This window comes from Apostichopus japonicus, chromosome 19 (genome assembly GCF_037975245.1).
Source record: "Apostichopus japonicus isolate 1M-3 chromosome 19, ASM3797524v1, whole genome shotgun sequence".
Lineage (NCBI taxonomy): Eukaryota > Metazoa > Echinodermata > Holothuroidea > Aspidochirotida > Stichopodidae > Apostichopus > Apostichopus japonicus.
In genome coordinates, this window is record NC_092579.1 from 6,165,503 (window position 1) to 6,191,911 (window position 26,409).

The 26,409-nt window shown below is 36.3% G+C and overlaps 1 protein-coding gene and 1 long non-coding RNA gene across 2 annotated transcripts in view; one reads left to right on the plus strand and one right to left on the minus strand.

Moving 5' to 3' along the window:
* The first annotated feature begins 1,944 nt into the window (after window positions 1-1,944).
* Window positions 1,945-26,409, plus strand: part of LOC139960193 (rho GTPase-activating protein 17-like) — a 94,657-nt gene continuing 70,192 nt past the window's right edge. The window contains exon 1 of the mRNA XM_071958377.1: window positions 1,945-2,464. Within this exon, the coding sequence (XP_071814478.1) occupies window positions 2,412-2,464 (53 nt within the window). The 5' untranslated portion in view covers window positions 1,945-2,411. The remainder of the gene's footprint in view (window positions 2,465-26,409) is intronic.
* Window positions 11,401-20,503, minus strand: LOC139960202 (uncharacterized). Its single transcript, XR_011790415.1, has 7 exons — window positions 19,966-20,503; window positions 17,669-17,830; window positions 17,066-17,356; window positions 16,287-16,486; window positions 15,972-16,178; window positions 13,912-13,995; window positions 11,401-12,724 (listed from the first exon to the last, which is right to left on the minus strand). It is a non-coding gene; the product is annotated as an uncharacterized lncRNA (long non-coding RNA).

Here is a 26,409-nt window from a genome sequence, read left to right on the forward strand (position 1 = left end):
TGCCTCACCCTACCCCTTATACCAACAACTCCATTTTTGACGTTTCCATTTTCCCTCTCTCACTCATGATCTATATATATACTATATATGGTCTATCATAACGCGTGTGTGTATATACGCCTTAAACAATTGTAGAATTGTGGTATGGAACCAACTGTGGCTAGTCTCGAACTCGTCCGTGTCGTCGGGGAACATGACGCATTTCGGGAAGGGGGCGACCGCCCCCCCCCCCTTCAGCATATTTTTTATGATATCGCTAGTAATTTCAAAATAGAAAGTGCTTAGATGCAACTTACAAGGCCTGGGAAGTGTCATTTGCAGCGATCTGGCTGGCATTTTCGGCCAAAATTTGCTTGTACGCTTCGCGCCAACTTATGGTGGCGCTACGCTTAGATAATTTGCCTACAGGCTTCGCCCCTCCCTTGGCAAATTCCTCGCTACGCGCCTGTTCGAATTTGTAAAGCAAACAGCAGATATCATATCATATCAGTGAGCATGAAAATGGCGTTCCAGGATGAAAAGCCTCAAAACTGTCCGACTTGCCCGAAAAAATAACCAACAATTTTCGCGCGCGTTCAACATGTTAATGTCAATATCATATAAACAAGCATCGGTTATTACAACGCATGCCGTATCGTGTTCCGTACAGTCCGTGAAAGTTGCGCAGTATACCGCGGGATGCTAATGTAAACAACGAAATGTCTTATGTAGATGGAGAAAAAGCATGGAGGTCCAATTACGTCAAAACTCTCTTTTACATTAGTAATGGCGAATTAGGGGCTGCACCTCCCCCACACCCCACCGCCTCCTACGCCTATGTGTATAGTGTTCGGTTTCGGAAATATCTGCTATTTTTTTATTTCCTTCAACGAAGTTTTATAATAGCCGTTATAAGAGGTTTTCATATTTGTACACCAATAAATTAACTCTGTCTGAATTTTCGAAAATTTCTGACCAACATTCTGCATCACACTTCCCTCTACTCGTGCAATTTTGACCGGTCTGTTAGGGGTTGGAGGAGGTTTTTCTATATTGGTTGTCCATAGATGAAATTTTGTACAACATTATGAGTATGTTTTGAAGTGAGTTTATTCACGAGAAATGTGAATTTTCAAATTCTGAACAAATAATGGCTTAAAACCTTGAAAAGTGGGGCTGACGGATATTGTGGCCGCGACGTAGAATCACCTACAAAAGCAATGTTACATGAGAAAATGCGATGAGGTTGAACATGATTTGTGACTGGTGACAATCTTCAAAAAGGTTATGGATGGAAAAAAAAAACTATTGGGAAATACTTGGTTCTCAGGCAAAGAGTGTACATCTGGTTGGTCATTTTCAAGCCCGAGAAGTGCCATTTCCGGTGATCTGGGTGGTATCAAAACAAGAATTTTTTTGTACGCTACGCGCGAACCGATGGTGGCACTCCGCTTAGATAGTGATTCGCGCCCCCGGGTTAGAAAATCCTGGATACGCCCCTGTTAACAGTGGACTTTCAATTGTTGAGAGGAAAAAAAAGCTTCCAGAAACATGGTCATAAACAGGGATGGCGGAAAAAGATTGAATATCGTTTATGGGGGGGGGGGGGGGTGGGGTGGGGAAGGTACGAAATTCAATTGGCAGTGAGGTACTACAGTTTATGTATACCCTTCAGCCCTCCCAGGCTCCACTCCCTCTGTTTTGAATAAAGGGAAACTGGAAGAGCACCAAAAAATGTAGTAATTTCATTTAAGAGAAAGAAAATTATTATTAATACTTAAATGGAAAAGTGTTATTTCTGTGGACCCTTCGCCGCTCTGCCGCCCTGGTGATAACTATTATTGTTTTACCCGTCTTTTCAACCACATTTGGTGCCCAGGTGTCATATCGCAACAACTTTAAAATTGAGGGCGCTTACCACATATCGAATCTCATGATTTACTGCAGAAGTCTAACTACTTCCGCATGCGCTGCCCTAATTTTATCACAAATGGCGAACAGGTTGTACATTGGACTACAGTAACAACATAAAATCGCCACCTGATGACTTGGTCTAAGTTTTCAGGAATAACAAGAACTTCGACTGGGTCGAGTTAAATCTTCGCATCGGCAAACATAAGACAAATTTGTGAGAACTGGTTGCACTTTGTCGTTGAACGGTAGCTGAAGAGAAGTAATGGTGTGCTGTTAGGACATCAAAAAGCCTACCTGTGCTATTATTGCTAAGTTGACCTAGGCTAACGTAGTAATTGAAACTAAGTGATGTATACATCAGCTGTGGAAGTTGCAATGCAATCGAGACACAACAATATACAGAAAAAATAAGGATTTTAACCTCACCTCTGTATGTATATGACAATAAACTGTGCACGACCGGATTATTACCAGTTTCAAATGAAGTCAACATCGTGAAGAAAAATACAACTTCAACCATGATTAAACAAATAAATCGGATGAAAGTTTTGGGCAATCAGGCCCTGGGAAGGTAAGTCAAAACAATACAACCAATGGATGATGTAACTTGTAAACCTAAACATAACTTTCAAGTTTGATATGCTCTTACCAGCATTATGTTCTTTATTAACTGTAAGTTAGACCAAAGGAGAGACATCTGATTTAGCATAAAGCCTAGACTATCATTAGCATGTATTGAGCTAGATTAGTACTGTAATAGCATATATTACTTTTTGTACTAAAGTGAGCATGGTAGGGCCTCTACATAAAATTAAAGCTGTATGCCAACTCACAAATACAATATCCAAACCAAAGCTAGTGTAACTTTGGCCTAAGAGTAAGACTTCTAACATTGTGACCTAAATTATGGTAGGTAAGCCTAGTGTAACTGCAAAATCTTTATCACCATAGGCCTATATGATATGCACAGTATTAACAGATTGACCTCAGCACTGTGTGTAAATTTTAATACTCTGGCATAAGCAACTTGGACTATGAATGATTGTTGGAACCAGCTTGTTGCAAATGGATACAAATGAGTAAGGGCACATATTTCAGGTTTCTGTGGGTATTTTGATTTTTGGACGGAAAGTTCTTGATGAACACTGTATGTCCCTCTTTCTCCCTTTTTCTCCATTACACTTAATTAACTACAATTTTTAGGAATGTGAGGGGGGAGGGGGGGTGTGAAAGATCTCTCCAGATGGGATAAGACTTGGTATGGGTTATTTGAACCTGTCATAGTTTTTAAACCAAATTGGTGAGCTGAGAGTTCACACTGAAGTCTGTTAGATAGCACATGTACATTGGGTAGGTGAAAATATCACTGATGATGTGGGTCCATGCTCACAACAATGTAGCCAATGAAAATTTGACTACATCCCATAAAGCCTAGCTCACTCCCATCTGATTTGCTGTGCCAATTGGTATGATTAATCATGTACAGTATCTCAAAGCATAGCCAAGCCATATAAAATGGTTCACATCTAGCATGTTTTTGTACATAGAAATATATATTTTTGTATAAACAGTTCATTAACCTAAAAAATTCAGAAAGTATTCCTCTGAAAATATGCAGGATAACAGAAAAATTATATAAAGCTTAGGTTATGCCAGCTCTTGTACCTTTGCAAGTAAGAATTTTGTATGCTACTGGACATACTGTACTTAAAAGCATACATGTATATATACTTAGTAGCCTATATCATGCTATTTGCTATTTGTTAGAAACTGCCATTCTGATGTGGGAAGTACTTGACATTGCTGAGTGAACGCCTTAATTTGTTTTTATTTTCACTTTCTTTGCACAATGGAATTACAAGTTGTACATCGGTGTCAGTTTCTCTCTCACACACAGTACTACGTACTTCATTTCCACATGTATGCGTACATGCATTCATTACGCCGGCGCCTTTCAATCATAAGGTCCCCGGTTCGAGTCACTCCCAGATTAATGTATGTCGTCCAGTTACAGAGTTGTTGACAATTAACAATTCATAATTATGGACGTTAAATATGAATGTAAGAGACTGACTTCGGTCAGCTTGCGGCTTTGATAAGCCTATGAGGCTTTTTCGCGAGTTACTGCTTGCAGGAGGATCTAATATACATACATACATACATATACATACATACATACATACATACATACATACATACATACATTACCAGCAATATACAGGTACCTGCAGGCTGCCACTCAGACCTCATTGAGCCCGTGAAGGGCTCTTGGGTTCTCTAGATATAGTATTGTAAAATGGGAAATGGAGTATTTACTCAAACTATTGAGGCATGATGTTGTAGAAGATGTAAGATCGTATGCACAAGGCTAGACAAGCTGCTTCCTCGTTCATCTCTGTGTACCCCCTGCGTTGCTGAGTCTGGCTAAACTCAATTTGCACTTCCTTCGGTGGCATCGCAAATTATTAGAGAGAGCGCTTGCTTATAAATTACATTCACTGTACAGTACACTATCAGGGGAATGTCTTGGCTTAATTTGAATCATGAACAAAGTTGAACTAACATAAATGGGTTGCCATTGAAGTTGTTTTGATACTGTAGGTGACTAAGTCCTATACTGTCTACTCCTAACTACAATACTATGTATATATTGTACAGGCCATTTGTGGTGTAAACAATGTTGCAGAGTATAGCAGAATGTAGTGCACTAGCCACAGTACAAACTACAAACTAGGTACAGGTATTTACCATGAAGGGCTGTATCTGACTGCCATGTACAGTATTAATATGTACTGTATGTATGAATTTGTATGCATGTATTTTAGATTCTCCTGCATTTATACAGAACTCGCGAAGAAAGCCATCATTGGCTTATATACTCCACATGGGTTTCAGCTAACTGTTAATAGTAGGGATTAATTTACTGAACATTCAAAGTTTGTGCAGCACCTTTGGAAACAGTTTTGAAGAACTTTATACCACATAAAGTAGTATCGTTACTGTGCAATGAAACCTGGTACACATCGTTGCACTTGTATAGCAGTTTGCCCAGTTTTGCATAGCATTTTGTGATGCGATACTGGATAAATTGTTCAGTTCCCTGTAATCTGTAGAAATTGTAACTCCCAATGGCAAGATACAATTTACTATGGAATAAAATGTTTATTTACATACATCATGCCCTTGTTTTGGCTTCATAATTCCTTCATCTTTAATGTTATTCTAAACTATTATGTACTGTATTTTACTGTTTGTTTGTGTGTCACCCAACCTGTATGTATACAACTTTGGATCTATGGCCATGTATACTGCAACATGACCATGTGCAGGTATAATTATATGTAAAATGAATATATCTAATAAAGGGCTGAAATACAATCCTTTTAGAGATTGCATAGAAACATAAAGCTTACTTGTTCAGACTAGAAATTATTACTACCACCGGCAAGATATAATTGACTATGGAATAGAAGTCATTAATGTCCTTTTTTTGGCTTCATTATATCATTTCATTCATTTTTGGCTTCACATGTGATTCTAAACTAGTAGATTCTGACTTTTACTGCATGTTTGTCATCCAACCTATACATTATAACCTATGGCCCACATGTAACATCACTGTGTACACTACTGTAAAATGTAATCATATGAAGGTAGTAATCTTATGTTTTATGAATACCTCTAGACTCTAGTGAAGTGCTGAAATGCAACCCTTTTATAGATTGTATAGGAACATTCATCAATAAAGGGCTTCTTGCCAATGATGTGTATTACCATGTCTCTAGTTGGCTCTTTTATGAAGGTAGTAATCTTATGTTTAATGAATACCTCTAGTGAAGTGCTGAAACACAACCCTTTTAGAGATTGTACAGAAACATTTATCGGTAAAGGGCTTCTTGTCAATGATGTGTCTTGTATATGAAGGTAGTAATCTTATGTTTTATGAACACATCTAGACTCTAGTGAAGTGCTGAAAATGCAACCCTTTTAGAGATTGTACAGAAACATTTATCAAGAAAGGGCTTCTTGCCAATGATGTGTCTTACCATATCTCTAGTTGGCTCTTTTATGAAGGTATGAATCATGTTTTATGAATACCTCTAGTGAAGTGCTGAAAGGCAACCCTTTTAGAGATTGTATAGGAACATTCATCAATAAAGGGCTTCTTGCCAGTGATGTATCTTACCATGTCTCTAGTTGGCTCTTTATGAAGGTATGAATCATATGTTTTATGAATACCTCTAGAGTGAACTGCTGAAACGCAACCCATTTAGATGTTTTATAGGAACATTCATCAATAAAGGGCTTCATGCCAATGATGTATCTTACCATGTCTCTAGTTGGCTCTTTATGAAGGTATGAATCATATGTTTTATGAATACCTCTAGAGTGAACTGCTGAAACGCAACCCATTTAGATGTTTTATAGGAACATTCATCAATAAAGGGCTTCATGCCAATGATGTATCTTACCATGGCTCTAGTTGGCTCTTTATGAAGGCATGAATCATATGTTTTATGAATACCTCTAGAGTGAACTGCTGAAACGCAACCCATTTAGATGTTTTATAGGAACATTCATCAATAAAGGGCTTCTTGCCAATGATGTGTATTACCATGGCTCTAGTTGGCTCTTTATGAAGGCATGAATCATATGTTTTATGAATACCTCTAGAGTGAAGTGCTGAAACGCAACCCATTTAGAGATTGTATAGGAACATTCATCAATAAAGGGCTTCTTGCCAGTGATGTGTCTTAACAGTCTCCAGTGGGCTCTTTATTTCCTGTTTCTACATCGCTTACAATTAAAACTGATAAATGCTGTATTCATTCATTTCATCATATATACTGTATGTATGTCTATGTATACATGTGTGATCTATTTGGTCGGTCATTTTGTTACTGTAGGCTTCGGTTAGGCTACTGTTACTGTACTTTACTGTGGGTTAAGTGAGCAATATTCATTAATATAAAGAAGATCAAACCCAACGATCATCTTTAGCAAACATGTACGTTATGATAGAAATCTTTGGGGTGATTTATTCTCCCAAACAGCAACTGTTAGAAGAGAAATCTAGATCCTTTTTTTTGTTGAGATATCCTACTTTCACAGTTAATGTCGTGTCTGGATGTTGTCACTTGTAACTGATTCTATGATGTCATTTTGCCAGTAAGGTATATATACAGGCATGAGCTTTTTCCGCGAATTCGCGGAATATCCATGATTCTTTTCTACCTCGGGACAAAAACTATTATCCTAACACACTGTATCATACGCAAACTGGAGCCTATACTGCAATTTTTGCAAAGTTCCGTGATTTTTTTTTACCCCAGGCTCATACCTATATATATATGAAAGGGACCTCCCAACAGACAATGTAGGGCTTATATTTAAAGAAAAACATTCCGTATTGTTACATGAAAACCTCATCTCATTATCTTGTCGCTAACTCAAGATATGGTTGCTTGAGAATGTAAACTATTGTGACTAGTTTAACTTTTAATTAGTCTAGAAAGTGTGACTGTAGGCGGTCTGAGTTGTCATCAGGGAAGATATGCTGCAAGATCGTTACTTACAGTACGGCATCTTGTTATTGATTTATCATTGGAGACCTGGTACACAAAGAATGCTAGCTTGTAACCTGTCAATCATCTCTGTTGAAAGTATTTCATCTTTTTGAGAAATTTTATTTGCCTCTGCACATGAATATATTAAAATGGTCGAAATATTGTAATTTAGAAAAACCAAGACACTTTCAACTGAAATGCCCTGATTGACATCCATTCTGTTAAACTCATTGCCAGATGCATACTGTAAGTACTACAATATATTTCAAATATAAAGAAAAGCAAAAATTATAGCTTCACTCTTCTTCAATTCCATTGGATTCTTTCTTGGGTATCGCATGGTAATATGCATCACAAACATGGGCTAGTTGCCACACAAATTATGCAGATATAATAGGTTTTGTATACACTACCATATCATCTTTAAACAGTGTTTTTTCAGGGAAGCATACTTGGTAAACCACAAAACTGCAGACACAACATATATGAGAATAAATTACATTCAATATATATTCAGAATATATATTCAGAATACATTACATAATTATATTCACCCATTTCTTCATGCACTTTGAGTCACCCTATTAAGTGCATCAAGGACTCTCACTGACAATGCAGCCTCCCAGCTCTATTAAACCAGTGTAAAGAGAAATGTACATAATTAGCGAACATTGTAAACCAAGGGATGCCAAATTTGCAAGATATGCAACACTCTACATAACCAAGGTTACATTGAGCTGTGAGGTCTAAAGTTCAGACACATTTGAAAGCCATTGATCATGCACTTAATATAGTTTTATCTCTGCCAGTGTGACAGGGAATAGTGTCCGGGCGTCTCACGGACACTATTCCACGGGAATTGTGTCCGTAGGACAACTTTCTCGGGGGGAATTGTGTCCGGCGGACAGTATTATCTGTCCGGACGGACACTATTAACTAGGAAAAAACGTCCGTGTGTGGTGATTTTCTGTCCGCGCGGACAGGATGAGAGAATAGCACGGATAAATGTGTCCTACAAGCTCTTCTGTATGGAAACGTAGTGCAAAAACAACAGGACAGCAAGGCTTCTTTGGAGTATGCCTTTTCATCTTAATTGCGTTTCTTAATGGCAGGATTTATAGAGGAACTTTAGACCAATTTCGCTACATGATGAATGGCTCATATATGGTCATTGATTTCTTGCATGATACTATTTGGACAGACACAAATGAATGGAAATATCAATTTAATTTAAAATTTATTGCAAATTTAATTCTCCTTCATGTTCTCTGCTGCATAAGATAAATACATTTCTAAAAAATGACAAAAGTGCTGCAAGACTCGTGCAACATCCTACGTCTATTGTGACATAGAACAACTGTATCTGTTTCTTTATTTTTAGTACAAGCTGTTTCAAATACTTTGTTTTATAAAAATCATCCAATTTCCCTTCTACTTTTAATACTAATGCTTGACAACCATTGACAATAACAGATAGCCTCACATCTAGAAACTTTTGAAATCTTGGCGATCTCAAGACAAAATGACATTCACATGGGAAAAAAAGGTTACATAAATCAAAGTAAACCATGCTTTGGCGTCCACAGTTGTAGCCTAGCAGTATTTGTTGGTCAGGCAATCAATTAAAGGTAGACTATTGTTAATCCAATTATAGACAGGCTGTGAATGTTAACTATGGTGAAAATACTTGGGAATTCCTTTTCATGTGATATATTTTAAGATTGGGCAATGCCTAGCTGGTTAGAAATGGTACTTGGGAAGCAATATAAAATCATATGGTATAGGAGCAGAGGGTTTGTGTAGGGTGTTTTCGTGTGTTCATGACATGTCAACCATCGAATCATGATATATTGCATTATTCATTAGAAGGTATTTCCAAACGAATATCTCACCATGATAAACACCAAAAACGTTTGTTGCTACGATGTATTGTTAATGGGCATAAAGGCCTCTAAGCTATATCAATTATTTTCAACAAAAATCAGCTGAAAGTTATGTTGCATTGGCTTCAAATATGCCAGATACTAAAATATGGTCACCTATGGTCAAAATTATTAAACTGTTTTTGTACCACCTGTAGGAAATTTACCTCACTGGGACATTGTCCTTTTGCATGTTCTTTTAAAATGTCTGAGAAAAATTTGGAGATTATAAAGACCTCAAGGAAAGTACTTCTTGATGTCACAATACAACTTTGGGGCCTACACAGACTACCTTCAAATGACATGCTGCTGGTCACACTAAGTATCAGGCTTAACATAAATACTGGGAAAGGAGGCTGTGTGAGAACCAGTTCTACTACACTCAGATTGTTTAGTGTTAGTCAAAGTATCTCAATGACTATTGTTCAAATGTTGGAAAAGAAAAAAAAATCAATTAGGGCTAATTGGGAAATGCAAGCTGAAGCCAGTAAGATCATATTTGTACACAATTCACACAACTTGGTATCAGTTAACATTTCTCTTGCTTTTGTCTACATATTTGGCCCACCTTTTCCTTTGACATAAAATAAATATTCTTTTGCACTAAAAGTTTGGTCTTGACACAGTCAACAGTATAATCACCTGAATCCTTTACTGGGGAGCATCCAAGGCCAGTCAACACTGAAAATAAAAATACACATATATACACATACATACACACATATACACACGCATACATATACACACATATATATACAAAACGTACAAGTGCAGCTGTCTACAATAAATTATCCAGATTACCATTTTGTAAATAAAATAGCAGCAAGATAAATAAAACTATCTATACACATTAATTCTGAATTTTGATGTTATTGCTTTGTTTCTCAGATTATACCTAGTAGTTTCTCGAAGTAGAGAGTTAAGTTTGGTATGCAAAGAATGTCTGTCATTTCTCTGTATGCAATTTACACTTCTAATGAACTCATTTTTGGCAGCATTGTTTATAGTACTCATAAGAAAGTTAAAATCTATATTAAAAATTCTAGAACAATACTTTAAAAAAAAAAATTCTCTTATTATCTTTAATTAGTAAAAAGTGATACCAAGCAGAAACAGCATATATTAGGTGTGGTAAGATATTGGCAGTAAAAACTCTTTTCCTTACATCAACATGAAAATATGGAACTATATACGATAGAGTTGAGACTATGAAGTACACCCGTTTAAGTATTCTGCTTATATGACAAGTGAAACTTAGTTTGTCATCAATACAAACACCTAGATATACTGTATGATGAGTGCGTTCTACTTCCGCATCTTTAATTGAGATTTTAGTTAACTTACATGATACAAGACCTTTTCCACGAAAACGGTTATTCAGTTGCAACAACTACATAATGCATCACAGATAAAGAAACTATATCCCAGTTGTTACTTGCCTTGATATACTTGAATGGCATATGAGGACAGCTGTCAAGTAGCATGTATGCAAAAACCAGACTGTGGTTTCTATGACATACTGACACACTTGATCTTTAGTAATACAGCAAGAAGTGACAAACAGTATATTCACAATGACAGATGCTGACACAAATGACCACTGATAGCCTGCTTGTACTCACTCAATGTGATACATAAAACAGTAAATATGAGATTTCTTCCAGCTTCCTCATCTTGAGATATCAAGTTTTAAAGGTTTACAAAATTTGACCACTGTTAATCTCCACAATAACAAAGGCCTCTTTTAGCCATGTGGTATACTTACAGACTAAATATGATATCTGTTCAGCTTCCTTTCTTGAACTTATAATTTTTACAAGGTTTTCACAACTTGAACCCTGTTTACCCTTTGACATCCACCCCAAAAAATACAGGATATAATCAATATGATTCACATACATACCAAATCTTACATTTTCCAAGCTTCCCTTCCAAAGATAGCGTGTTTGAAGCCAGGTGTCATACCGCACACACAAGTATTAACGCATACCTTTATTAAATCAGCAACAAATTAAGCATTGATATTGAGATGACGCAATATGACAAATCATTTTTTTCTAACCCATACCGTCACGACTCGAGGTTTATGCTTAGAACTAACAATGAATGTATGCTATATCAAGTGAGCTGGCTTCCCTCATCTTGGAAAGATAATTGTTCTGCTTGTTTTAGCCAGTTTTCTGTTAATTAGTACCTATTTGTGTGACCAAAGCAAAGCATAGCAGAACAGAATTTAAAAAATTAGATGGTGAATGTAAAAATTCCATTTACCTGAAGAAAGACGAACTAACTGCCATTTACTGTCCTGGATGTGACACATGAGTTTATAGATTACAACTACCAATAGAACAACTTAATTTCCACGTGTGGTAAAATATATGCTTGTTATGTGAGACTTTTGTTAGAATTTTGTCACCTTAGAGTCCTTTGAACTTCACAATCAACAAAAACAATCCCAGGATTTACTTATACCATCATTCTGACTGGAGTTCTCTGGGAACATTGCTCTTGATTCAACCTTACAATGCCATTACTAAATGCATAATAAGATAATAGAAATACTAATTCTATTCAGTATACTAATTGTGTGCACATTTTCCTCCTTGCCAGGGGGAGAAAAACAGACCCTTTGATATATATGGAGGGGAGGAAGTGTGTGTGTGAGAGGGGGGGGGGGGGTTATGAATTGAATTGAAACCAATCTAGTGTGGTTTGAACAGAGGGAATGTGTGAATTAAATATTGCTTAATATAAGGACACTTATTGCCGGTTCCAAAAAGTGCTGTCTGACGGCATTTATGCTTTGTTTTTCTTGTTGCTTGCTGTTTTTAATCTATGTTGCACATATAGACATACTTAAACTTTAAGCGGGATTTTTTTTTCTGGAATTGTCTATCAGTGGGGGTGGGGGGACAAACAATAATGATATGCATGAAAGAAAGAAACCTTTTTATCATAAATTATCAAGTTCTTGTCTTAACCACTCGTTGTATACTCAAACACCTGATCATCTCCAACCTCATCATATTCAGCTTGGATAGCCTCCCTTCCTATCCTGGTGAAATGCTCTGACCCTTGGCACCAACCTATACCTATACATAAAAGTTTAAAATTATTGACTGAATAGAGAAGTTAATAAGTAACCACATTCAAGCTAAAAAAATGCATGTTTACACCACATATCATATTGAAAAGATAATTGTGCATCAGGATCATTACTTTGGTAAGCTTTTGCGCAGTTGACTACAGGCTGCTTCAGCTTCTGTTTCGGTGCAACCTGTGACAAGGTGGTAGAGATGGTCCACAGCATGAGAGACAAGAACGTCATTGAGGTAATTCAGCCTGCAGAAAAGGACGCATGAATAGTAAGCATTGCTTCAAAGTTACAGAAATTAAATAGAAATAAATATTACTGTGAAAACATGATTTCAGCAATCATTACGAATGGGTACTTCAAATTAATGTATGTTGCAGCATTCGGTAATAACAAGGTGAAGCATTCAGACTAGCAATATTGTTTATTGCCACAAATGCAGATCTGATCCTCCATGAGCATGCGAGCATTCAGACTGTAGCAAATTGATCCCCCAATTGTGGGTCTGATCCACCGTGAGCATGTATGGAGTATATTCAGACTAGCATGTTGTTTGCCCTTGTGGGTCTGATCCTCCTTAACCATGCAATAATTTATACGATAGGACGTTGATCACCCAAATTGTAGGGTCTGATCATCCTTGAGCATGCGAGAATGCAAACTATAGCAAGTTGATCGCCCTTGTACGTCTCGTCCTACTTGAGCATGTGAGATTCAGACTAGCAAGTTGATCATCTCATTTGTGGGGTCTGCTTGATCCTCCTTAAGCATGCGATTATTCAGAGTATAGCAACTTGAACCCCCAAGTGTGGGATCTGATCCTCCTTGAGCATGCGAGCATTCAGATATACAGTATGGCAAGTTGATAGCCTATTGAAGTCTGTACGCATTCCTGTGTATTGTATCAAGGCCAAGCTAAGAGTGAGATCTGATCAAGTGTGACCTATGTGCAGCACTAAGGTCACGTCTCGACGTAAGTCAGTGTTAGATTCAAATTTTCTGGCAGGACGGGCCAACAGTTCAAGCACTCAATCACAGAAAGTAAAATTCATGACAAGGCAAGGCTTAGGGCGATAAACTTACAAACAATGATATGACCAGAAGGACTGGATCCCATTTTTCAATAAAAAGTTCCTTTAAATGCAGTGCTTAACCATTGAAAGTATACATATCATTACTATATAGCACAACAAAAGTTTGCAACAAGTAGCGAAACATCTAAAAGCGTTTGGCCGAGCGATGATGATAGGTAACAGGTAGAGCACCTTTATCATTAATATTAATCAATATTTGTTTCTGCTTGAATTTTGAGAGTTGCTTAAGCACTACAAAATTTTGCTTGTAACTGCCAATGTATACCACTTAGGTTGGTATCAGTAACTGCATGATTATGGAGTGCATATAATCCCACTTTAATGAAATATTTAACACTTACTGTACTTCAAACTTTTTGAGTTTCTTCAATTGGTCATACAACTGCTTCGTGGAATTTGAAGAAAAAACTGTTGCAAACAGATCTCTGTTGAATCAAAGCAAAGAACACAATCATAGCACACTGGAAACTTACTTAACCATGAATTGTAAAAATAGGCCTGGGGGGAGTCTTAAAAAACAAATTTCCAGAGGACAAGAAATTCGGGCAAAAGTCCTGAAAAATTCGGGCAGCCTAAGAAGAGAAACTATATATATATATATATATATATATATATATATATATATATATATATATATATATATATATATATATATATATATATATATATATATATATATATATATATATATAAATATATATATATATATATATATATATATATATATAAATATATATATATATATATATATATATATATATATATATATATATAAATATATATATATATATATATATATATATATATATATATATATATAAATGTGCAGTAGCTTGCCCAAATCTTTTTCAAATTTTTGCCCGACAATTCATTGATTTTCTTTATTTAGCATCATGATGCCCGAATATTTCCCTGTAGCACCACCGTAAGCACAGCTCACGTGGGCTACCACGCTTTTTGCGCGATCAATTTTTTTTTCTAACTAGTCAACTGTATACCTGGACATCTTCGACATGAGTGTATATAAGAAACATTTTTCTTTTTCATGCTGGGGGGGGGGGGGGGAGTGCCTACAAGCCTAGAAGTACAGGTTTATCATACTCTTTGTTACATTTTATACTGTTTTATGAGACAAATTGCTGTCTCACCCGACACAGCGACATTATCCCGCCTACGTGTCGTTGAACAATGTATGTTTTTCTGGATGTAGCTGAGTACTGTGTTAAAATAATAAATACGGTAACTAAATATGAGCTTAAAAAATATACTGTCCTATTTTTCCTCTTCAAAGTGATGTAACCATTTTTTCTTCTTCTAATTTGCCAAATTTTTGGGGAAGTGTAAATTTCTAAAATTTGAGATTATAAAATAAAGAATGTTTATATGCAACTTGCAAGGCCTCAGATGTGCCGTTTCCGGCAATCTGAGAGGCTTTTTTTGCCAACAATTTTCTTGTACGCTACGCGCCAACCGATGGTGGCGCTCCGCTTAGATAGTGTCACGGGAACTTTCGGGCACAAAACTTTCTGCCCCCCCCAAACTAAAATGGTCCCGTACGCCTATGACCTCGGCCCACAACATTAGGCTTCTGTACTCAATGTGGTACAATTACATATCATATATGCGATCGTTCCAAGCTTCTGAAATATTATGTTTAGAAAGGTGCGTTAGTGTAGGGACAGGTTAGAGGGGAGTGAGGTAACTGTTTGGCATTTTTTGACTTCAAATGACCTTTATGACCTCCGACAAAATCAAACAGTTTCTTTTACTCAATGTTATGCACTATCTTACCAAGTACGAGATCTGCCCAAGCTTCCAATATTGATATACCATGTTTACAAGGTTTCACAATTTGACCCGAATGACCTTTGACCTCAAACAATACAATACGCTTCTTGTACTCAACAATGTACTCTTTTGCACAAACTATGGGATCAATCTAAGCTTCGATTTTTACAATGTGGGCGTTACAAAGACACGCACACACACGCCAGCATGAATGAATAGGTTACGATTATTATCAAAGCCAGGAAAGCTGCTCTTCAGAAGTTGAACATTAAATTGCAGAGTTTCAAACTGACATCACATAAAATTATCTTCTCAAAACTAAAACAAATGAAATTTAATTTCTGAAAACAATTGTCAGGAAACTGAAGTTTTCTTCTAATTAACTTATTCCCGTCTTTATTATTGTTGGCAATAATGGTTAATTTGTTAGGCCATTAAGTCGAAACCGATTTATTGTGTGAAGACAGCTACAGCACTTTACCCTCACATAAGCCAGCAAATACTCAGAACTGATTAAGTTGCTGATTATTTTTAAGGAAATTCTGGAGGAATCATGCCAATCCTCCTCCTCCCCCACCCCCCCCCAAAAAAAAATACTGCAAAGAAATCTTACTTGTGCAAAATTCTTTAAGTAATATTGAATTGAATTTCTTCTTCTGAGGAAGGCCTGTGGTACTGTTAATAAGTGTGCACAGTACTTTCTCATTCACAGCCAATTCACTTCATACGGCCCAATTAGCCAAGAGTTTTCGAGCTTCCCTCCTCTTCGGGCATCCTTCCTAGCATTCCGTATGAGAACACTGGAACCAACTTCGAAGCTCTGAATAAAATAAAATCCAGCAGATATACGTAAACATCATAATACAATGCATATGTTGCCATTCATTTAATTACAACTTCAATGTACAACATAGCATTATATAATTACCTTTTTTGGTGCCTATTATCCAAATTCTTTTTTTACCGTTCTTGGCTTTGCCAATATTTTCTTTCACAACACCTTTGATTATGTCCCGCGACTGTGACATGAGTTGAAAAACCCTCTCCCGCTGTACATCGCTGCAGTCTGTAGTAGGAGCTTCTGGTTGGACAATGTTGTCTTCAATGTCGACTGGTCGCAATGGCTCTCTGGATATATGAAGATAAATTAACATTCAATTATTCACAACACTTTGTTGACTGAAGAATAAATAAATTTTTATATATTTTATTTTCACTATTAAGACCATTGAACCAGAAATTTGAGTCACATCACATACTCAAACCAGCACAAATATAAAACCCTTATATATATTCTGTGCTGTTATAGGTCCAACTTGCATACCAGTCAATTATGATAAATATATAGTATATGAAAAACAAAACCAATGTCAGTGGCATTAATTGCATGTATCTTTTAAGTTAATGGGCATGCATTTACAGTTTAATGAATGTTCATATTTTGTACTTGCTGCAGAGTGTACCATATACAGGGTTAATATTTATTTGTTTAGATATTATAACTTAAATTGGGTTATTGATGGTCGTCTATTTAGCGTTTTTTCCCAGGACCTGGGATGTGTCAAATTAGATTTTATCGTACAGAGGACTGGTGTAGCTATGCAAGATTTGTCCAAACTCTCTTATCCCTGATTGCTTTTTCTCTGTATATGGCCTTAGCAAATTTAAATCTCTATTCAGCAATGGCAGGTTTAAATTATTACAAACCTTCCAAACATCACAGCAAAAGGTGAAAGACCTATTGAACCATGTTTGGCTGTATGGTACCCCATGAGAATTGAAGACAGCATTTCATCTCAGTCATGTTGGTTTTCATTGACAACCTTGATGAGTGACCTTTGCAGAGTTTGGTTGAATCTTTCATCAAGCCCATTGGTCTGTGGGTGGTAGCTAGAGGATTCTCTGTGGTCTACCCCTATCATGTCAAACAGGGACTTGTTCAGAGCATTAACAAATTCTCCTCTCTGGTCTGAGATGACAATTTTCATGCACCCAAATCTAAATAAATGGAAACATTTAAATAACTATTGTTAAAGTATTGATTACGAGTAATGTAATGAACTACTGGCATCTGCAGAATGGCTACATGGTTTAATCAGGAAATCATTTCAGCACTGATTTTAATAAAAAAGTAAGTTAAAAGCACTGACCATATCCCACTAACATTTCATTGACATTAACTTAAGAAACAACTTCTATAAATTCCTGTAACCATTTGGCCGCTTTCTGGGTCACAGTTAAAACAGTGCAAATGCAGGTCTGCATAACTAATTCCATGTAAAGTAGAAACAAAAGTAGATGGATATTTACCTGGCCATGGTTTCAAACAGAAAGTTTGCAACAGTTTTTGCTGTTTTGTTTCTGTACAGCAACAGCCTCTGGCCATTTTGAAAAATAGTCACATAGGGTTTATATGATGTACTTATTTCCATTGATGGTCTCTGGAAGGGGTCCAATCATATCCACACCCATCTAAAAAAAGAAGTAAAATGGCATTCAGAACCATACACAATCTAATCATACGAACTGATGTTCAAGTGATTTATATCTGAGTTTTGTAAAATGCTAAACATTCAATTTTTTTTATTTTTTTTATTGTAACTCACACTGGAAGACTCTGTTACCATTTTTTTTCTTCATTACCAAACCTATTACTTACTGACTTGTCAAACCCAGCTGTTATATGGAAGTCCAATGGGAAATCTCTGAAGTGAGATGCAAGTCACATGCAGTGATCTAGCTGACAACCTAGATGGTAATTGTCACTAGGGACTATCATAGGCCTGGTAACCATTTTCATCACCTTTCAATGTGGGGTGGGGGGGGGGGGGAACAGATGTATAAGTACCTGGATGAGTGATTAATAGTTAGTCAGAAAATTGCCTTGGAATCTGTCAGTGAGATGACAGGGTTACAGCTAACTGATGTAGGAAGCATACATTGGTACAACCTATACCTTGGTATCTATAAACATGATATTGTAAGCATTTAGAAATGTTACAAATTAATCTTTGAAGGGAATTTGCAGAATTTTTTTATATTAATGACAGAAATTCACACTGTAGGGTTACAGTATATGGAAGGAAAGACTTCTTAGTTATTAAAAAGTAGCAAATTTTACTTAAATAATAGATGTTGAAATAAGCATATGGGTTCATTGGGGATGAATTTTGGACAAAAGGCTATGGCTCTGTTTGTACTTTAGTTATGAACTGCATATGAATGTACTACCTAGGACATTTTCTCGGATACTTCTTTATGACAACAATTCAACTACTGAACTCTGTTATGTTCATGTGTCATTCTTGCTTCATATCACAATTCAGTTTTCTTTTCATTTTGAAATTCATATAAGATAATTATGAAGTCCTATGTAAAGGTTTTCCTGTTGCTTTAATTATACGCAGCTAAAAAAAAATACCAAAATGTGTTCTTAGCGAAATTTGTGTTTATGGCTGCAGTACATGAAAATTCCCGACAGTACTGCGAGTCATTAAGTCTACTGAATGTACCACCATCATGATCATCTTTAATATATGCTTAGTAAATTATAACTTTAAGAACAAATGAATGAGCTAGATCTTTCATTCTCTGGACAATCTCCACACATACTCCTTATACTCTTGCACTGGCCAACAAAGGGATGCAAACTTTAAGCATCGGTTGATAACTATGCATATGGTGAATGACATTGCAGTTACAATCATGCAAACAAATATTGCTTTTAGATGACAAAAAACAAAGTGATTTAGTGATAACTGTGCTGCTTGTGAACAGTATTTTCGACCCAGGCCTAGCATTAATAAGCTGAACGCATAAGGTGGTCCATATGTATTCCATTAACATGTAAGGCCTATGAGCTAGGATAGGTATTTGAAAAAAAAAACATGTTACACAACTTCCATTGCAGATTTCATCAAAATCAGGTGTACATGTGCCTCCTGCTGAAATGCAGATGAAAATAATACTTAGGTGGTGAAATTGTCACCACTTGTGTCCTACAAGGACTCTTACAGAAATTGAAATGAACCTGATATTTCTATTGATTTAGCCACCTTCTCAGATCCCTTTCTTTCAAATTAGGGTCTTATACCAAAATACTCCTATCATTTGGTCAAATAAGTTCATGATAACATGTGGGATAAAACAAAAGCAAATTTTTGTGCATTTTTATTTGCTCTTTTTTCAATTGTTTCTCTCAACAACCAGCTATCCTCCTGAATAGAAATTTATTCACCCACCCTCAAATTTGTGAAAGAGATTACACTAGGCCTATATTAGTTTTTTAGGTCCATTCTGGTCACTATTCTAGCAATACTACAGTATATCACCAAGCAGTGTCTACATGTGATAATACATTGCAAATTTAATATAAATGATATAAACTTGGTCCATGGAGCTATAATCCCAGGTTTATAGCTCCATGGTTTAACCTGCACTAATTTAATTGCATCATTGTTTTGTGCATATATTAACAACCTTAATTACTGTGGAAGAATGTTTAATGAATATTCATACCATAACCATGTACATGTTTGCATAATTAAAATATCACCAGCAAAGAGGCCCATTAAACTTATTAAAAATTATTAGCCAACACAGCTAACCTTCTGACAATGAAGTGATGGGCAGGTGGCCAACTGATTACCTATAGCATATATTCGACCTGCTGCAGTGTCTGTGCACATCCCGGCACCAATATATTAAAAAAATATGGGAAAACCTCTAAAAAGAAAGAGATAATAAAGTAACACTCATTAATTTAATTGATCCTCCAAATGGACAAGACAGGGACCCCCCCCCCTCTCCCTTGCTACCTTGTGTTTTAACTAGTAAGGGGACTAATCCCAGGACATATCTTTCAGAAAATCTGAAAAGTCCTATCCTGAAGATTTCTTTTTTTTTTAACCTAGCCTAGCAATTTCAAACACATAATCATTATTGAAATTAAAAGCTTGTATACTCATGGTAGCATGGGTACACAATACACAGCTGATATGTAACTGACAGCTGATCTGGGAGTTTTAGCAGCTACCAGAGTAACAAAAATTATACCAAGTAGGCTTTATTTCAGAGATTGCCAATCGGAGTGGCTTGAATTTGAATAAAGCAAATTATTTGCAAATAGGGTTAACTCTCGAAGTCCTACTCCTATAGCTAGGCTACAGTAGGCTAGCCTATAGTAGCCTAATACTATTCGTGTCTTGCCGACTAATTATGCATCACGATATTCTCTAACACTAATAAAGTTTAGACTTTTCAGTTCTACTCTTAGGTGATTACAAATAATAAAATATACCTATAATCTGCAAGGCCCAAATGGCCAATGCACTTAGTTCAAGTTATATGCATATCTATGGAATCATTTTCTTCAGTGGAAATAATTCCTAAAAGTTTTATACAAATAAACAAATAATACACTTACCGCCAAACCCTTCTTGTAAGCTTTAATTTTGTGGGAAGTTTGGCCAAGGGCCTATCTTCGTTGCCATGTGGGCCGACGTAAACTAGATCGGCATCTCCCGTCAGTCTGAAACTCTTCGATCTTCCCCTTATCGATCTTTCTAGATTTATCGTAAACCTTTCAGGGTACAGTCCTGACGAAAGATATTTTCCAATGATAATGTAGGCCTACTCGTCATCGGTATCCAGGTCAGGAGAAGTCATCTTGTAATATCAGATCGGGCTAAGTAAGTTAACGGTCTCAACTCTTAATGCAATTACTGTGCGTGCATATATGCAGCTACTAAGAAATTTTGGGCCTGCGACATGTAACGACGTAGACGGCACATTCGGCTTACTTCACTGAGTAAACAGCAGTATACATTTTACAGTAGAATGCAAATACGCATATCACACCTAGAACGTAGAGCGGGAGATTTCCACATTTCCCGCGTACTGAATAAAATATATTAACTCTGACCAGGGAGTTTTTCAATAACAACTCCCTGCTCTGACCCCGGATTTGACCTCCATGCTCCGGATGGCAGGGAACTATCGCCGCCGCGTATCGGTTAAAATACATTTACCTTCGACCTACATGGTTGATCTTTCTCCAACGTTTAGAAATTCCGACCTTCCAAACAACTACCCTAATGGTAGTAACGATTGATAAGCAGCAGATCTCAGACAGACATGACTACTTAGTTCGGAAGATAAGTTTAACATTCATTATGCAGCCTTCTGACAGTCGACGATCGAAATAGAGCGGACAGCGTCCCTCTGGAGTGTAGTCTCCATGATAATAATAACATTTTGCCGCCTCTTCCCACAACAGTCGACACTCGAAGTATTATTTATACTTTAACCGAGTTTTGAGTGTGCATGCTGACCGATATATAACATTGTCAACCTGGTCTTCGCTAGTAAATTACCTCCTTTTAAGTAATAAGGGAACGTAGATAGGGCCAGAATTGTTTGTCACTCAACAGAACCACGTTAAAGCTCTTTGAAGAGAACCCGGACACTTTCCACGGTGGCGTAGAAAGCAAGGGAAAGTGTCCGTGAGACACTATTCACGCAAATGAGACACTATTTCCTAGTAATAAGTGTCCTACGGACGCCCGGACACTCATTACTGCCACACCAGCGCTATATATCTGCTCAAGATTATGTACATGTACTTTGAGTATATTCTCAATGGTTTTAGGAGTGTCTGTTAAACATTCAAATTTGACAGATGAACATTGCTGTAGATTATATGACAATTTATGGCTTTGGAGACTGGGGCTTTGTTTTGGCTTCAACGGTTTGATGTACAGTATCTGTTTTTCTGAACATTCTGGATGATTGGAAAAACCCTTCACAATTCAAAACTAGAACAGTTCTTCATGGAGTTTCTGCATGGAACAATTTTAGCTCATTTTGAATCCTATATACCATATTTCCTTGTTAGCAGAAATAACATATTTATGGGTTATACATCCTCTCTGAATTTCAAATTCTAAGCTTCCTATAAATTATAAATTTGTCAAACTTTATACTGAAGTATACTGAAACTGAAACACTATTAGAAACATAAAATTTTGAATTTTATCGCCATTGATGTTTCATTATAAGTGTGTTTTTCCTGCCTGAATGTGGAATTAGTATTTATTCAACCTCTACTGGGGGGTGGGAAGGAGGTCAGATGTCACGGAGGGGGGGTGGGGGAGGGATAAATGGTCAAGTACTCCCTAAATGAGTGCCTCTCAATTTTTTTTAAAATTTCTCCAAAATACTGTGTGTCCTCTGGTAAACGACTAAACCTAAGTCCTACTCTGATCTTAAATGATTCGCTGACCAAGTGTTATTATGTCCAAACTATAATTGTTACAGTTTCATATCATAGTTCATTGAGAAAGTGTTAAAAGGGTTTTGCCTTCTTGTGGCACTATGATGCCACCGATTGAATATAAGGCAACTCCATGAAACAAATTTTTAAGATTCTACAATTTGTCTCCCAAACAAGTCAAGATCTTGCTTATACATATTTTTTTCTTGGAGAATTGTTCATAAATATCATATTTGAACTACAGTAAACGTGATGGTTGAGTTTGCGGTTTTCTTTTAACATATCATATCATTTTTTACTTTTATTGCTGTTGTTATTACTTTTAGGGTTTCTTAAGTTTGGTAAATTTTATATTCCAGGTATATATTGGTTCTTCTGTACAGTGCTCTTGAGCATGTTTTATTTCATATTACAGGATAACATGTTTAACATTTAACATAACAGGAAAACATTATTTCATGATAAAATGATAATATATGGTACTTATTATTATTATATGCTTAAAGATGGATAAAGACTACTACTGTATAAAACTGTTAGCGAGACTGGTGCGGTGGTGGGGTAGTAAACTGTCTATAGTGTAGAATAGAAATGAGGTTAACAGTGGTGGTTTGTCTGTACAGACCTCAAAACGTGTTTGAGGTCTCAACTCCATTCTTTACTTGCATACTGTCGTTGCATGCTTGATTGCATTCATCTAACTGAACAGACAATGTACAGTTTATAGCTGCTAATAGCAGTCGGCATCTTTTGAAATGGTTATATTATTAAATTGAAATACGTCATAAACCCATGCATTTATTTACAGATATTTTGCATCATGGTACTGTACACTTCACTGTATGCTATAGATTAGCTGTAAACTAACGAAGAAGTGATTGCCATTAAAAAATGGCTTAGTCGGACATTTGACTTTGTGATATATCTACAAATTACAAAGCTCTGTGCTTGAGTTTGGTTCCAAATTTATATTCAATGTTTGTTTTTTATGCTGAAGGGGTGTTTTGACACTGGCCTCAATTCAAAACCAACATGATCACAAAAGTAGTTTGTGAAAAAGTTGAGTGGGTTGTTGTGGAGTGGTAGGGTGTTAACATTTTGTATAGGGTCTGTGTTGCTGTTACACTGTGAACGCAAGTCAATGGTTACAGTACACTTAGTATTGACACACACTGTAGTTTGGGTCTTTAGTTCTTAAAAGAGAGACTGCGTGTACATAGTACAGTAAGCCCATACTACAGTGTTCAACAATATGCATATATGCTGTTGGTTTCTTGTTCCAACATATACAGTAGCTAGTGTATGTCAGCTTTTTTGCTTTCTCCCTGTAGAAGGAATATAATTGTCGATTTAATGGTGCATTTGGTCTGTAAATTTCACATTTACCTAAAGAGAACTATTCCAAAAAGAATGTTTTCAATTAATACAGACATTTTTTGCAATTAATACTCACACATAGATTTTGCACCAAATGAAAGGTACAGTAATTATATGCAAGTAATGTAAGGATTTCATCAAGTTCACAACTTTGTTGGCACCCAGATGCTTTATTTAATATTCAAGCATTAGTAATCCATAAAATGAAAAGAAAATTTGAAAGATTTGAAAGATTTTGGCCAAATATGTCATTCTTTGGAATGAGAACCTGATTATTGAGAAGCTACTGGATAGCCTAACAAGAGCAGTGAATTCCAAATAGCTGCGTTTATGAGAAAACAGGAGAAAAGAGTTGACAGGAGAAAAAGAAGAGGAGGGAGGCATGGTGAGAGAGGCATGGTGTGCAAATGTTCCTCGCATAGTCGCATTAATTGTAGGATAATAGGATTCGTACATAGGGTCAGGACATTCTGAAATTCCTATTTATAAAGGTGTTAAAGTATGAGTCCTTTTTTATTTCACTGTAAATAGATTGCTTGTCATTTAGCTGTGGTCGTCCGACGACAAATTTAGTTAGTCTATGACCGCAAGGCAAACAATATAAGTGGACTGCTAGTATAAAGTATACATATGAAAATAAACTGTCAAGTGTTCAGGATCGTGAGTAAAATGCTGCAATCGCAGTTTCCAATATGGTATATTTCTTTCTGTTTTATACATGTTATTAAATGTGACAAACCACCTTCATAGAGCTATCATTAAATATGAAAGACCCATGTTTGGATTTTTTTCGAGGCTCTTCAAAATTAACAATATGTTTGTAACTCCTGACGAGTGCAGGTTAGGCAGGAGTTAGGCGGGAGGGGGTCGGGAGGGAGTCGGGAGGGGGCGGGAGGTGGGACATGGGAGGGAGGTGGGAGGGACTTAGACCCTTAGGTCCCTGGGTCACTCAATCAGGGAACACAGGGAAATGTGGGATAGAGAATAACAATATTATCATTCAGCAACATACTTTAGAAAAATGGAGACACCAAAAATGGGCGCGGTGACATCGCTCATCTGGCCTGACCTGGCTACTGAATATAGTCCACTTAATATGCTCTATCAGAAGTTCCTATAGTTATACACGTATATTGTAGACTAAGTGTATATAGAATATCTATTTATGTTAAGTTACAGTAGATAAACTGTCATATTTGGGGTACATGCTCGTTGAGTTAAACCAAGTCAAGCCCCGCCCTCTCTTGCCCTGAAGTTCGAAAGAATGTATTCGTTTATTAATGGGACATAGACAATCCGTGCTTTCAGTTTACACGTACAGTACATGTATGGCCATCGGTTCCTTTCGTTAATCGACTAATGGACAATGGTTGATGGTAATGACAGGATACAATTAATTAATTGTGTTGTTTGTCAAGTTTGCTCAAAGTGTTTCAAAAAGGAAAATTACCTCCAGGAAAAGCGTCTGAAAGTGAGTACTACTTCAACGGTAATTACTAAATGGTAATAAACAGTAATTGACATGCTTCTACAGTTGCTCTCCACGGTAGAGTGGCTCTTAAATCAAGTGTGTACTTTTATTTCTTCAATTCATTGAATAGAATCTTGAAATCTTGATTTTATAACTTCTGCAACCTGGCAGATTTGCAGGATTGTAATTATCACATTTAAAGTCTAAACTTTGTCCCCTAAGTACGAAAAGAAAGTTGTTTCATCGGCTCCTCCCTTCAAAAGACAAAATAAAATAAAAGTCTATGGTGGACACTGAATCTTAAATGAATCATATAACAAGCTTGTGTTCTTGTTTCGGGGCTGAAGCTACAAATTCATTTGCATTAGTGTTTCCTTTTTAAGTCTCTTTTAAGTCATTTTTTCCAGTCTCTGAATCTGTTCAGGATCCCACAACTTTCATTTATTGCAATTAAAACTCTTGTTGCCACTTATTTTTTTCTGATTTCTTTCTTTGAGCCTGACAAGAAGTTTACATAGTATAAGCCACTCATTCTATTTAATACTCATCAAGTCAAAATATGCTTTAATAATTTAATCTTGCGGTCCAAACCATCTCCCACAAATATCGTTATCCAAAACAAACCTAATAATAACCCCAGGCTGATTTCGTTCAAGGGCCAAACAACCAAAGAACATTCTCACGCCAGAGATTCAGTCTGAACTGTTTGGTGAGCATTGTTTGACAAATATCAAGGAAATTTATACCCAAGATTAAATTTATATATACTCAAGAAATATTGATTAAATTTCTTAAACTTTTAATAAATTATATTAATTATTAAAACTATTAATTTTTATTAATTTATTAATTATTTGTTGTGATTCTACACTCAATACAAAATACACTTACAAAAAAAATAACAATAATTTTATTAATGATTTATTATTT